Source organism: Echeneis naucrates, chromosome 4 (genome assembly GCF_900963305.1).
Source record: "Echeneis naucrates chromosome 4, fEcheNa1.1, whole genome shotgun sequence".
NCBI classification, from domain to species: Eukaryota; Metazoa; Chordata; class Actinopteri; order Carangiformes; family Echeneidae; genus Echeneis; species Echeneis naucrates.
In genome coordinates, this window is record NC_042514.1 from 2,838,890 (window position 1) to 2,854,680 (window position 15,791).

General features: G+C 39.4%; 1 protein-coding gene across 1 annotated transcript; it reads right to left on the reverse strand.

Annotated features, from left to right (window-relative positions):
* Positions 1 to 635: 635 nt before the first annotated feature.
* On the reverse strand, positions 636 to 15,365 carry adgrl4 (adhesion G protein-coupled receptor L4). The gene is made up of 16 exons (XM_029500142.1): positions 15,297 to 15,365; positions 14,717 to 14,866; positions 11,685 to 11,834; positions 10,931 to 11,080; positions 10,475 to 10,545; positions 8,516 to 8,695; positions 7,018 to 7,201; positions 6,736 to 6,849; positions 6,454 to 6,653; positions 4,629 to 4,808; positions 3,380 to 3,583; positions 2,658 to 2,878; positions 2,122 to 2,188; positions 1,911 to 2,002; positions 1,584 to 1,752; positions 636 to 1,088 (listed from the first exon to the last, which is right to left on the reverse strand). The coding sequence occupies exons 1-16, from the start codon at positions 15,340 to 15,342 to the stop codon at positions 1,026 to 1,028; spliced, it is 2,241 nt and encodes a 746-aa protein (XP_029356002.1). The 5' UTR covers positions 15,343 to 15,365; the 3' UTR covers positions 636 to 1,025.
* Between the last annotated feature and the right edge of the window lie 426 nt (positions 15,366 to 15,791).

Sequence of the window (15,791 nt, forward strand, 5' to 3'; positions counted from 1 at the left end):
TATAGTGATAAAATGACAACACGCTAATATAGAAGGGAGAAGGTGTTAGATATCAATTTTAGGGAATAAATGAACAGTAATGGGAGGACAAACAACAAACATAGCATAACATATTAGCCAGTTTAAAATGACACAAGACTGAGATAAAATATGTTTGAACATCTATACATGACTAATTAGAATATCATTTACCACACGTAATCCTGTCACTTCTGTTGTGATGACCTTTGATATTTTGATTGATTGACCAGTTAAAGGTTCTGGACCATATTTGTGAACCAGACTTAAGGTTTTTTGGTTATTATATATATTTTGATTATTGACTAATATACTATAGCTTTTCCATGTTTCTTTTTTTGGGAAGGTGGATTCAAAAACATTTCAGTTTAGAAATTCATAAACGTTTGATAGAAGAGAGAAGCTTAATACACCCGGGACACAGTTCACACAGACCTAATGGGAATCAGAGGGTCCTTTGTCAGTTCATCCCAGAGTCCAGTAGATGGGGCTGTTGACCTTCCTACTGACCGGCCTCACAACTATGTCCATGTTTAGATCACTGCACAGAAAGAGGGCGAAATGAAGCATTAAACTAGACCACTGGTTCTTCAAATGAAAGAGCCGAGAATCAGAGATACGCGTTGGATTTCCACATTCATTTTAATAATTTACAAATCAATTTCAAACACAAGAAAGGAAACAGACAGCAGATGGTGTGAGTTCTTTTTAGTTTAGCTGTAGACGAATGAAATTAATCCAAAGACCTACAAAGTATTTTGGTTCCAGTAACACTCTGAGGAAATTCCCTTGTCAAACGTTACATACAGTTGTGTGTTTTTGTTGTACAGAAAGCAAAAAGGGAAGTTAGAAATTACAAGTGCTACATGGTCTTATTTATTAGACATATGTACTCAACCACTCCTCCTACAGTATTTCCCAAAAATGAAAGCATGAGTCACAAAATATTACAAAGCCGCAGTGGACAAGTGTACGAGTGCAGATGATCAGGCTTTGGCTGCATTTATTCATCTCAGGCATTCAAAACAACATGGCACGTTTTTAAAAAGCCTGTAGTACTCCTCCTGAATCTGAAAAAAACAAAAACAAAACAAACAACATATAGTAAAATATATTAGCAGCTTGGCTAGTTTGCATGCCATTTAAATACGACTAAATAAAAATTTTTGTAAATATCAGACAATGTTAGATACATTCACATGTAGTGCAATATTCAAATTTTGACTTAATTTGCCCAAATCAGATGGCTAACATGCCGCACTAAAAATATAATTTACTGTAACTCAATGATAAATGTTGATGTAATCTTTTGTGAGGAAGAAGTATCTTTGTTGATTATGCTGTCAAGGTTTCCTTTGCATAAGCTGCAATATTAGCTTCATTACAAGCCTTAAAAATTTATATAAAAGTGTTAAAGCTGAGGATCACGCTTTATCAAAATACCTTTGATACAACAGCTGTATATGTGCTGAATAAATATTTCAGAATGTGGAAAAAAAAAAAAATCAAATAAAAATCTTATGAAATTATAAAAATTATGAAGAAAAGTCGAACGTTGCTTGTACCTTTCTGGACAGCACGCAGAGGAAGATGAAGATAAACATGCCCTGGAAGGCGTTGGTGATGGTGAACAGGTAGGCAGTGAGCGTGGTCTCGTGTAGGATGTGCAGCACTCCAAAGGCCCAGGTGGCCCCCAGCACGAACAGCAGGGCGATGGCACCACGAGCACAGGACCTGGAGGGGGATCAGCCCCACTTCAGCGTTGAGTCCCAATAATAACGACAACAACAATAATAATAATAATAATAATAATCATAATAGGCCATAAGAATTTATGGCCTGACTGCTGATAGTCTTTGGACAAATTCAACACCAGCACCAATAATCCTTACCTGATGTTTTCATAGTGGCTGACTTCAGGCTTTTTCACAGCAGTATGTCGGTACACTTTGTAGATGATTACTCCAAAAGCCAAGAGATTAACCTTTTTAGCAGAGGCCGACCAAAAACAAACACGCTCAAATGAATATTTATCTCTGAAACATTTCCCTGTTTGATTAATTGAGCCATTTTTTGGTATGTTACAAGTGAATATGATCCTACCAGAATGATCAAACAGGCAGGCCCGATGAAACTCCATACAAAGTGGTTTTCTGTGCTCAGCCAACACCTGGAATACAAACAGACAAACCCTTATTTCATATAATCATCATTTAACTCCCTGTAGAAGGAGTAGGACTCCTTTTATTTTACTTTAAAAGCTGTTTATGTCAAAAGCACATGGGCCAAAACACTTATTCAGACCATTTTGGTCTTTTAACAGTATTCAGTATTCATAAACAACCTGCTAACTTTATATTCAAACTCTTCCTGGTGCACAAAACCTTTCAGCCTTTCCTTTAATTTGGGTAATGACATAATGTCTACAAAGCAAACTAAGCAACTCCAACTTCCTCCATGCCCTGCAGGTTAAATTTCATCTTTATCCCTTTGTATTTATAATTAATTTAATTTGTTTATCTTTCTCTTTTGAAAAATGCTGAATGAGTTATATAAAAGAAAAGGTCACAGTATATGCCTTTGTCTTCCCACCTTTCAGTAGGATTAAAAAAGAAAAAGCTAATTTCCTTTGTACCTACATTTTATCAGTGCCGTAATACTGAGAGCCTAATGTTGCTGAGATGGCCACCACCACTGCCGGGCTTCCATAGCCGAAGATATAAAAGTTGCGGTGCAGGAAGCCTTTGTTGTAGATGACGCCAACCACTATCAAGTACAGATGGATGCCCTCGATACACATCCAGGCAAAGGCCGCCAGGAAGAAATAGTGCAGCAGCCCTGCAATAACAGAGCAGAAGACCTGCCAAGAAACAGACAAAAGAAGGAGGAGGGAGTGAGACACGGGGAGTTAATAGTTTTATGATGTTGAAAATTGCTGTTATTTTTCGCCTATATGTAAAAACTGTCATTGATCTCTACAGGTTTGTGTATTTGCCCAGATTCACAAGATGTTTAGCTTTTTTACCTTTTTTTTTTTTTTTGGCTTTTGTTATAATATGAAGTGACAGACAGATGGGCCCTTTCTGTACATTCAGCAGCCAGCCAGCAGTCTGTCCACTCTTTATATTTTATAACTTGTGATTTTAACAAAATGAATCTAATTTTCATGAACTGAACGCTGCAAAAATAATAAAAAGGCTTGAAATATTTCACTCTGTGTTGTGAACAGAGAAAATGTGATATTTCACTTCCAATTAATTTATGTAAAATATTATTTTGAATCCTGTACGAGTCATTGGTGCATTTTTAATTGAGGAAATGTGACAAAAGTGGGTCAGATCACCACAGGAAGTGTTCTCACCTTATGTGTTTTCATGTTGATCCCCACCAGGAAGATGAACTCGGCCATGAAGAGGCTGCAGCACAGATTCTTGTGGATGGTGGTTCTGGTGCTCTGGATCTCACTGAAGAACCAGAAGGTGAAGATGCACATGGACAGACAGATGAGGGAGATGATCATCCCCAGCTGTGTGATCCGGGTCAGGACGGTATTGTGGGCCACCACCTGAGAAGCAAATGGAAAGGGAGGTGTTTCATTCTCAGTTCATGCAACATTAAAGTTGGAATTTGTTGTGTTTTCCGCTGGGGTTACTCCAGCGTCCAGCATCTGGGATTTGGAATCAGTATTGAGTGCTGTGAAGCAGTGGGGGGTATATTTGAAAAAGTCATGGAGGGGGGCATCTGTCACTGTTATTTCTGCTTTTTAATATGGAGGTTCACATATCCAAGTCCACAGAGATGTACATCTGTAGCTACAATCTAAATAAATAAGAACCATATATTGTTGATAGGATCATTTTATATTTTAGGTATTACTTATATAACAAACAAAGCCATGTGTTTTCATGGTCATGATGTTATCCCGGCCCTGATAGACTGACGACCTGTCCAGGGTGACCCCGCCCTCACCCAGTGTGAGCTGGGATTGGCTCCAGCAATCCCCGCAACCTCGAAATGGATAAGCAGTAGAAGATGAATGAATTAATGATATGTTATTTTATGGATTGAGAAAATTATCCCGTTCCTTCAGACAAACAAATCAGAGACCGTATATAATAAATGACTTTAACAGAAAATAAAAAATAAAAGAAAAAAAAATAAGTGACTTTATATCAGTATATGGTAAGCATTATAATCAGTTATTTTACACTACATGACTTCACCACAAAATAACATTACAAATTTAAAAAACTGGTGAGTAGTAAGTATTATAATATGTGCTAAAATAATTATGTGTAATGACACATCTGTGTTTTTTCTTACTTCAAAACCACTCACTTATCTGCGGATACGTTAGCACTGTTACAGACTAAAAAACAGTGATATTTAGTCTTACATAAAAAATGTAGAGGATAGAAAAGTCACAGCTTCACTAAAAATACTTGCAGAATCCAGATGTTAGGCTGAAAAGAAATTTGTTCACCATGAATGACCTTTTTCCCCTAAAATCACATCAATAAATTATTTAAAGCCCCAGTGGACAAAGGGTGGGGGGGGGGGGGAATACCTCTGCTGTTCCAGTTGTTATTTTTTAATGTATGGCCACTCACATTGGCTCGCCCAGAGGACATGAGGACGGCGAAGTGTGTGAGGTGATTGCAGGAGCAGGTGGTCGTGTTGCTGGTGACGTGGACCGTCTTGCAGCCGCGAGTGGCCCAGTGGCCCTGCAGGCTTCCTGGCTCGTACTCCCAGAAGGCGCACTTCGTCACATCAGCTTTAGTGTCGATGGGCTTCGGGGGGAAAGAGAGGAGCAAAGGCACCATTAGCTGCGAATGCTGCTGTTTTTTATTAGTTTTTGGGCGCCGTGCTGTGATACAACATTGTCGGGGGTCTAAAAACAGATTTCAAAGGCCTCATCAAAGTTACAATGAAAGATAATTAGAGTCCATCCAAAGTTTGAGTCTATGTTTTATAAATTAATTGCTGTCATGTCCTCGGGTTCTCACATTATTGCTGTGTTTTTTCGTTGGCTTTTCTCATTTCTATACAATCGAAAACGTGTCACAATTTTACGACTCAGGTACTTTACATAAAATAAAATGTTGGCTAATAATTGTGTGTGACTTTGGGCCAAAAACAATAGTGCTCTGTGAAGATAGTACCAGAACAGTGGCAGCTCACTAACCTGAAAATTAAAGTTCATATTAACAAACTGAACTGGAGGTCAAATGATAATGTGAAATTTTAATTAAAATCACAATGATCCAGGTAATTACTCACTTTATGTTGTCACCAACAAATAAAATTCAAATGTGGTCTGGTATTTTTCTTTTAGCCATTTTCATTGAGATCTATTTACAAAATCCTTATTCTGTTTACATTAAATTAGATTTGTAATTGGCCCTGTCAGTGTCACATTTTTGACAATTAGTGTGTACAAATTGGCAATTTATACCCTTGACTGACTGAATGATGTGTGCAGAGTATACTGAACAAGGGGCGGAAAAAAAGAAAGAAAGCGCGGAGTGTCACCAGGAAATACTACCTCACCAGCTGAAGTGTCTGCACCAAATAGTGCCCAAATTATCGATTTTTGCTCTTTCAAGGCAATTTAGAAGGAGTTTTCATAGCTTTAACATAAATCAACACCTCCTTTGTTCATGTTAAACCTCAAGGGTCCAACAAAAATAATGATTTCCCTTTCTCATAGGTTTTCATTATCTAAAAAGAAAATACCAGTACATTAACTTTCAGGGTTATTTCCCTCATCACCCACATTCCTCACCTTTCCTTTGTTGTTTCCCTTTGACTGAGAGGTCATTGCAGAAATTCACCGAATGAAATCTTAAAATTTCACAAAATGTTACACAAAGCACTAACTACTCCTCCCATGTGACTTTGCTTAAATTTGACTTCATTGGAAATTGCTGCAGTTATCAGGTTACTGCCTGAGTCAGTTTGGGAATAAGGAAGCTATTCCTCCCAAAAAAGGAGCAGCCACGCTGCTGTGTTCAGTCTGATGAGGATATATGTTTGTTTAAATTTCTTTATTAGGAATAACCCCTTGAGATGTACCATCTGTGTAAAGATCATAGTGGAAGCTAATGTTGTGAGATAAATCACAGGAAGGGAGAAAAAGAAGCAGAGAAATGAAGAGAAATGGCCCACTAGATTGGTCTTGGATTTGTCAAACAACCAGAAAACATTTAAAACTTGATCATAAGAGGTAATAATTACGAAATATGAACTGCTGAAATTCTGAGATGAGCTCTGTCAGTCTGCCATTCAAACTGGGCTTGTTTTAGCAGAACACTGAGATAGAAAGAATAAAAAAGATTCCCAAGAAATTCCCAAAAAATAAAAATGTAGAGGAGGGGAAAAAAAAAAAAAAAAAAAAAAAAAAAAAACACGCTCAGCACTCTGTGTAGTCTTTACCTCATTGTGTCTCAGAGTGAAAGTGACATGGTCAAGTTGGTAAACGTCAGCAGGTTTGACGGCTGCTGCTATGACTTGGGAGTAGACAGTGATTTCCCCTGTTTCTGCATACCGCGAGTAGTCAGTGACACCTGGGTCGCTGCTTGGCTTCAGGATGTCAGCAATGCTGTCATATCGCAGGAACACCACTGACACGCTTCCTGGTGAGCAAAAAAAAAAAAAAAGTTTAGAGAGTCAAACTTATCGTATCTCGGTCACATAAACACAACTGGTTGATCCTACTGTTCCTGTCCTCTTCAGGTCTCGATCGTGGAGTCAGATTTATATGGTCCCCTCCCATGGATGTGGACAGCTTTGCTTTGGTGTGATGGGAATCAAAGGTGTAGAGTTTTAATTCTGTGATTGAGGATTTAAAAAAAAAAAGAAAGACGAGGATATGAGGAAAGCAAAAGTATGAAAACAACAATTATCCTAACCATCACTTGAATATAGGTGGGAATAAACGATTGAATATTATTTGAGTATCAGCTAGTCTTGGTCTGTGTGTGTTAATAACTATCTCACCCATTTCGCTAGCTCTGATTTCAAGCTCAGCTGGAGCTTTGTAATTGTTGGCTAAAGTCAGAACACTTTCTTCAACGGTGTGCAGCAGCTTGGTGATGGTTTGATCCCGACGCTCTTCTTTGATTCTGCTCCAAGCCACCAACTCATCCTTCTCCACCAGGTTGTTCACTGCTTTTACCAAAGTCTGTTGAAAAGGGTGACGTGTGAATATTAGTATGTGATTGTAGCGCAGCATGTTTTTAATTAGGTCGTGTTTATACAGGCCAGGCTCTTACCTTACATTAAACTCTGTTGGCTATGATCCAACATCTCTAACACATGTTTTCTTTATGGGCAAGTCATTTTTAAGCTTCAGAAATGTTTCTTTTTTTCCCTGTATATATTGATCAGCCTTAACATTATGACCATCTGTCTAATATATTTTAAAGGTCCTGGCCCTGGAGGTCTGGACTCTTCTGGAACTCTGAAGGTGAGCAATGGAATCTGGGCAGTGATGTTACCAGCAGATCCTTTAAATCCTGAAAGTTGTGAGATTGAGCTTCCTTGGATCCGGCCTTGTTTTTCCAGTTCATCCCACAGATGCTGGATTTGATTAAGATCTGGGGAATTCAAAGTGGTTGTTGTTCCTCGAACCATTGTTCCATGTAGGGCTGGACTTGGTCTGAACCAGGTTTAGATCAGAGCTACATATCAAACTATCATCCAGGTTTCCCAGCAGAGCACTGTCCAAAGCGTCGCACTGTCTCCAACAGCTTATCTTCTTCCCACAATGCATCCTGGTGCCATGTCTGATGCACACACACCAAGGCAAGCTCTTGATGAAGATAAAAGAAAACCTGATCCATCAGACCAGACCTTCCATATCTCCCTGGTCCTGTTGTGAGGCTTGTGTTTAAGGTTTTTTTTGGTGTTGGACAGGGGTCAGCATGGACACCCTCACTGGTCGGCAGCTTAACAGCCCCATTTTTTTCATTCTTAAGCCACTTCTGGTAAGTCCTAACTCCTGCAGAGTGGGAACATCACAAAGAGCTGCCAGAGTTGTGTACACATCACAGTTTCTTCCTCGTCAAAGTTGTTCACATGCTAACACTTGACCATTATTCCTTCTTCAGGAAATCAACTTCAGGATTAAATGTTCACTTGCTGCCTCAGCAAGTAACTCACCCTCTGACATCTGCTATGGTAACCGGACAATATATACGTTATTCACTTTACCTCTCAGTGGTCATAATGTTAAGACTGATCAGTGGAATGTAGAAATGGATAAAAGATACTATTGATTTCTCAGTTCTTTCTTTAAAAGAGGCTACAGAACACTTGCATTTTTCAGTAAAGAGAAAAAAGCAGTGAAGTCTCTAAACTGTGTAGCACATGATAAGAAAAAACTGGACCACTTGTGATAGTTTTTTTCTCTCCCTAAACCAGTTCAAAGCATAACTGCATTTGAGGCAGAACTCCAGATGCTGACTGAGAAACAAGAATGGTAAACAAAGATTACTGAAAGAGTTGAGTTGATGACGGATGGTTTGACAGTGTAATCCTTTTCTCCTGCAGCCAGTGTTGATGTGGAGTGAAACAAGGCTTCCACATATGCAATCACTTCCACTGAGGTGAGTTCACCGGACGTCTGCTTAGCAATTTCCTTCAGTAGACTCTGGGGCTCCGTGAGGTTGCTCATCTAGGACGAGGAAAGGAATGGTTTTTCAAAGAGGGAGAGAATTGAGTGACCTCAGATTTGCTCTTGTACTTCTTATAATCCTTTAATTTTGTTAGATCTTGACTGTGAAATTAGCAAACCTGCACCAATACCAGGCACGTCACACCCATGGGTGTTACAGCTGTTGAGACACTGGCACTTTCACAGAAACATGATTCAAACCCCCTCCACTTTTAACTGAGGTCATAGCAAAATATCTCTTCTATCTATCGGAGCTGAGGTAGAAATGAAATTAAACTGAGCTCCCTATAGACCAGCCTGCCTCAAATTGGGGTCTGCGGACCATCTGGCATCGCTTGTGGACCACTCGGGGTGAGTAAATTAGTTAAAATACCACATTTAATGTTGTATTTCTCAGTTATTGTGTTGGTAAATTCAAACATCATAATTTGAATTGGTGGACACACAGCTGAGAGGAAAAGGTGTGTTTGATTTCTGGTTTGCTGGACTTCCTTGCATTTCCTATTTAATGACTTATCTATTCAATAAAAAAAGCAAACAAACCTAACATTGTTCAGTCAAATCTTTCCTTGCAGGCTCACCAAGAAACCACTGTAGTAGCAGCCCAGTTGGTTTTAGGGCTGTTTGGGTGTCAGGTGGTCCGTTTATTTTACTGGCCTTGGTTTGAAAGACTTTGAAAACACTGCTGTAGGCTTACCAGAAAATCAATTGGTCAGCCATCCAGCCACCAGACCAGGGAAGAGTAAACAGTGAGACTAAAGTAACATTTGTGTGTAACGGCATGGGGCTTCCCGTGCCACTCACTGCTGTAGACGAGCAAAGAGCAAGGACAAGTTAAAGCAGCACATGTAAGTGAGCAGGCAGTTAATATTAGTCAGAAGGTTTCCCTTAGTTTATCAGAAAGAGAAATACTTGAATCAAGAGGGGAAACTGTGATTTCATGGAGGTAAGGCCCCCCCCCAGAAAAAACAAAAAAACAAAACAAAACTGCAAAACAAAAAATTTACGTTTCTGAGAACGAACCAGGAAGACAAAGAAATGAGAAAGAGAGTTTAAGACAGAGAGGATGTTAGTGCAGGAGAATGAGAGACACAGTGACTCACTGGTCCACGTCTGACTAATACTAATTCTTTTTCATGTGAATTGTAAGGAGGTCATTTACAAACTTAGGCATGCACACATTTATATTTGGCAAGCTGGAGATTTCCTTTGAGACGGAGCCTGTTTGGAGATTAGTGCAATTCAACACAAAATTAATAGGTGTAGGAAATAAATGTTTGAGCAGCGGGGTGTGTGTACCTCCTGGAGGCCGTGTTTTGGTTCTTATTTTTTGTTGTTGAAGTGTTAAATTACTATTTGAAGCTGTAAAAACCAAATGTTTTTTTTTTTAATCTAAATATCAATGAACTGAGTCTAACACTTCTGCTGTAGTTGTCTGTGATTTTTCGTTCCTTTTCTATTTTTTTCATGTTTCTTTGCTTCACTGAGACACACAGAATGACAGAATATCCAAGTTTTCCAGGACACCTAAATTTATAAAGCGTATTGCTTTCCTTGTCTGTAGATGGTGCAAATCAACAGGTCTGTGCTGGTGAGTGTTTTTTCTTGCCTGTAGGGGGCAGAACTATACAGCAGGAGGAGCAGCAGTTGAGAGAGTCATTAAGGCCCTGAGTCCTGTTTCCTGCATAACACTTTCAGTACGTCTTTGTTTTCTTTCTATCCAACAGAGGGCAGTCTCATCACATCCATCGTCACCTTACCTGGGGGAGGGGTACTTACATATTCAAGTGTTTTGTTGACAGTCTGTGTGATGCACCCGATGTTGTCATGGCAGTATTTTTGGGGATGTTCTGAAAAACAACAATCACCAAAATCTATGCCCTTTGCTTGCTGAGGTTATTTCCATGATTTCACCGAGGAAGAGAATGTCACAGGCAAGTCTGACTTTCAGAAAACCAGCACAGACATAACGTTACCTTGCCCTCTTTGTCATCAGTGTTGCTCCAAACATCAGAAAATTGAAGATTGCACCATTTGCTTGATGTGTTGCATAATAAATTCTGTTTATAATGGCTCATTCTGGATCACATGTGCATGTTTGAGAGAAGAGAAAAAAAAGTATATGTCCTTGGATGTAGGTCCTAGTGAGTGTGAGTGTGTGAGTGTGTGTGTGTGTGTGTGTGTGTGTGTGTGGTTGTAAGGAGTGTGTGCACAATCTTCCATCCTCATACTGACCTTTACATCTCACACCTCCCTCTGGATGAAAGTGCTTAGCACCAGAACTTGGGAAGTAATCCCGTTGGCAGGTGCAGAAGTAAGATCCAATGGTATTATGGCAGTTAGAGTTCAGTCCGCAGATTGTTTGCGTTGTGCATTCGTCAACATCTGAAATATGCAAGTGAATGGCTTTAAAATTCTTTTAAAATGTAATTTTTTAAAACAAATGACTATAACAATATAGGTTAACATACATTTTTTATACATCTCAAATCAAATTATTTTTATGCTAATATATAATCTGCCATAAGAAACCCTGCTGAGTACATTTACTGTAAAAATTACTTATATAATACTAACCCTAACTAACCCTAACCCTACTAACACTCTAACACATTTAAATATTCATAAATCAGCAACTAAACTAAGCCACATACTGCTCAAGCGCATGAAATGGTATGTAGGAAATCTGTAGGAGGAACATGAAGCTGAGATAAAGGTGTTGTTCCTACGGTGCAAAAGATCTCACAGTTTCTCAGAATAGCAGACAGGAAGGAAGTAAAAGGCCGAGAGAAAAATCACCTTCGGCATGTTTATCCTCCTCAGCAAAGCTAAAGAGAAAACAGTTCAGTTCAGTCCTGACACCCTCACAGCTGTGTGGCAACTGCCTTCACACACACACAGCTGCATGTGAAATAGGCTGTCGGTGCACTATGTATCAAGTTTTTCATTAATACGTCACCAATATGAAGAGTACCAAGTGAGTCATTACCGAGACATTCGGTGCCATCGTTGGGCAGGAACTTGGCCTTTCCTGTCGAGGTGTATCCAGAGACACAAGCGCAGTAGTAGCTCCCTGGCGTGTTGGTGCAGTTCCCTTTGTCGCCACAGATGTTGGTCACATTCTGGCACTCGTTGTCATCTACAGTGAGAAGATGGGGATTGAAAGTAAAGTGGGTTATTTAAAAAAAAAAGAAATAAAGTGGAAGATTTAACCAGCTGCTTAAATGTTGCTGTGATTCGCCCAGGCAGTGGATGAGACCAACTGTGGTGAGAAATATGCCACAGAAGTGTCTGATTTCAGTGGAGATTTCTATTAGAATAGCAGTAAAGCAATCTGTGAGTGTCCATTTATCAAAAGTGCATCTTTCCTCCCTAAAAAAACTCCAGTGGAAGGAGTTTATATCTCTGCTCTGCCTCTTCAGCAGACCATTTATTTCCATTTTGCTGCAGAGCATCGTGCAAAATGGCTGGACTCTCAAAAAATGTTTTACATTTTTTTCTGCCTCAGTAAAAATCTCACGGTTGCAAAAACACAGGATTTACCAATGACATGCTTTGCATCAAATATTTCTTAACATCTGTTTTCTAAAGCCTGAAACCTAGAGTAGTCTGCAGACTTGTGAAGCACTTAACCACTAATTCAGCAGAAATGATTTGGCAGGGTTATTTACTGATGTTGACACCATATATTAATGTGGACTGGAGTCGGCACAAATATAGACTTCAACTTTCTTCCACAATTAATTTGCTGTTTTAGAAAACCAGAGGTTGATCTTGATCCAAAGTCCTGGTGTTGATTTGAAGTTAGCCTTGTCTTGATTACAGCCTTGGCTTGTTCCTCCTCACGTGCCAGTTTTAACACTCACATTTTTGATTTCCCCTCTATGTGGTTTCAACTCAACTCAAATATTTTTGATCATTTTGAGGTCCAGTTTTTACAAAGTACCAGATACAGAGCAGTTTACTGAAGATGTTGCTTTTTTATAATCTGCTGTTCCAGTTTTGTTTTTCAAACAGACCTTCTGCCTCAGGTCTCTGCAGTTTATTGGAAATGACCTGTTAAGACTTTCCACTGTTGTTTTCATTTGTCTAGGTATGATGGACGCTGTACTCTTCCTTTCCTCTGCACCTTTTGCACAAAAGCTGTCTCAGACGGGAAATCCTCTGCTCTGATGAGGGAAGTGACTTTACCCTGAGGGGAAATACCTCCATCACACACAGGACCCTTAAACCTTCATGCTTGCACAAACATTTCATCAAAATATTTTATGATTCACTTTGATGCCTTGGTTTTATCTTCAAGTGCTGCGCTTCTGGTTTGTGTAACTTTGCACTTGAAAAATCTGTGATCATGCAAAAATCTAACATATTTTCAAATCTGCTGCTACAAAAAGAAAAACTCCATTAATCCCCAAACTTCATTGTCTGCCTTTGTTTTAAAATCATTCTCTACAATGTTTGGATTACTCACATTCTGATTTACTCGTGGCTCTTCAAATATGTAAGCCGTGCTATGATTGTGATCGGCTTTGGTCAGGAAACAAAAAGGGTTCCAGGAATTCTAAACAGCCCAGAACCATAAACAATGGCAGCGCTGGCCAATGAAACAAATAAATGCAGATTTTTGCAGTTGTTTTCTCTGTAAAATTATATCTCAGTGAGGTGAGCTGCCAACTCTGTGGTGGACAATACAGCGGTCAGAGGTGGACAGCAGAGTTACACAAGGATCATGTCCTCCATTATCTGTATTTTCTTGTATTCTATTTTTGGAAACTTTGAGCTTTTCTTCCACTCCACAATATAAAACCAATATTGTCCTTTTGAAGCTGAGCTTTTAGTCATGGGAATGAATTTTCTTTTGTCATCAAGGATGTGATTGCCCCTAAATGAAGTCTATATATCGACCATATGCTGCGCTGATGACAGGAGGAAAAGCGATCACAGTCAACTCCTCCGCTGTCAGTGATGTTATGCAGGCTGAATTTCTGAACAGCTCATTTTGAACTTGGCAGTGGCCTAACGATGGCTGTGTTAGATAAAGATGAGGCAGAATATTCTTCACCAGGGCACCAGAGGCCTTATCTTGAGTCCAGGTTTGAAGTTTCAGAGATAAAGAAAGTTTGTTCTGTTTACCACCACCAAACTTCATCCCTGCCAAACAGTTCTGTGGAAGGTGAGGCATGCTAAATAAAATGCCTTAAAGAAAGATGGCTGTCTTTTTGGTGATTCAAATGTGTTTCTTTGTCGTATATCCTACAAGCTTTTTACTCTCCAGGATTTACAGTAAATCTGTCATTCAGTAAATATCATGTGGAACAATTCAACAATGTGTCAACAAAAAAGTACTCCCCTACATGGATTCAATTTGTCTGAAAAATACCTTGATTAATGGAGTTGTGGACTTTGAGTGTCCTAGAGATATAGATTTTCCAAACAACATACATGGTTTTAATTCATGCAAACAGTGTTTTCATGGGTTAAAATAGAAATAAATTATTAATATTAAGCTCAAGCACAAGCATTTGATGAAAAATTCAGCTGCACATAAAAGCGATTGTAGTCGTTAATTCCTCTCTATGTTTGGTGATTAAGAAAAGTAACATGCTGAAATCATTATGCTGCAGTGAATATTGGAACATCATGTGAGCAATTGTTCTATATTTGATAGAACTGAGAGAAACTGCCGAACTGTTATATTCACAAAGCCAAGAATAGTGCCTTCATTTCATTTTAGTTAGTTAGTGTACTGTCCCTGTTGTTGTAATGAACCGGCCTCTTAAAAAGCACTAACACATCTGGTACGTGAGCTGTTTGTAAAAGCTTGCACTGTCACCTGCCATGCTTTAAAAATATTAAATGAACCAACATGCATACAAAAGTTATCCTACTGCTTTTTTCACAAACACAAGAGGCTTGCTGAAGCATTCAAGGCGTCCATGGCAGCTACACACCAGGCTGTCTGCATTCTTTCATTGAAGTAAATATTCTGTAATACTGCTGGATCTGAGTATCTGTATTCACCATTGCAAAATGTTGTTCCATCACCGGTATATCCATGGTTACAGAAGCAGGCGTCATTTGATCCATTTAGTGTCCTGCATGTTGCAAGTTTGTGACAAGAATCACAAATGTCAGAGAGGCTGCATGGGTCCATCAGACTGGAGAGCCATGCTGCGTAGACACAAGCACAAGGCAGAGATAGTGTGTAAGTTAAACATAAACCATGACAATAATATTCCAGACCATTCTGTGATGCCACAGCAGCTTTTTCCCCCACATGTAGTTCCTGTAAAAACTTCTATTTCTGGCTCTCTTAACCTGCTTCTACTAGAAGGAGTACTGGTGACTACAGCAAGTACAAGTCTTATAAACGTAAGAAACAACAACAACGAGGAAAAAAAAAAAACAAAAAACAAAAAACAGTTACGATATCAAATTGGTTTTGAACATAAAAAAATACATCGAGCTCAAGTGTGACGTCTCAAAGCCTGAACATATAGTAGGTAATATGGAGTCCCCATCCATATATGCGTATCTACAACTGTTTCCATGTTTCCATGTAAGACACCTGCCATGATGAAGTGTCGATAAACTCACGTACCTGTCAAAAGTACAAGTTTCATCGGTGACTTGAGCAAAGACTCCATACTCGCACTGGGTCAGATTTTACTTTTAGCGCAGACTGTGGTGGGCTGGCTGCTGACGTAGGCCATTTCCTTGCATCAGTTTTCCTGTTTCCCTAAACCTGGCCCTTCCTGTCTTAGTCTTTAATCTGCTTTCCCAAACATGCAGCTTGACCCCCCCCTTCCTCCGCTTATGGCTCCAACCCAAAACGCAACGCTCTCTATTTCATTCAGTCCACTTTACACCTGATACAAAAGGAGTTTTAGCAGCATTAGGTTTTTACTGTAGCATTGTTGATATGGTTGTGAATCATGTCACCATACTGGAAGGCTCACTGCCATTGTTCTCGCCTGAACACCAACACTGAGCTGCGTAAACAAAGGCCAAAACAGCACCAACTAACTTTACTGAAGGACAACCCCCTCCCTTCCGCAAAGGACTGTAATCAATTTCACACACACATTCCAATGCT

What these genes read in the sequence shown, in the direction of transcription:
- adgrl4 (XM_029500142.1), bottom strand. Translation starts at nt 15,342, where the DNA reads ATGGAGTCTTTGCTCAAGTCACCGATGAAACTTGTACTTTTGACAG. An exon ending in GAAACTTGTACTTTTGACAG is followed by an intron (nt 14,867 to 15,296) that starts GTACGTGAGTTT and finishes GTGTCTACGCAG; the next exon opens with CATGGCTCTCCAGTCTGATG. An exon ending in TGTCCTCTGGGCGAGCCAAT is followed by an intron (nt 3,584 to 4,628) that starts GTGAGTGGCCAT and finishes TTTGCTTCTCAG; the next exon opens with GTGGTGGCCCACAATACCGT.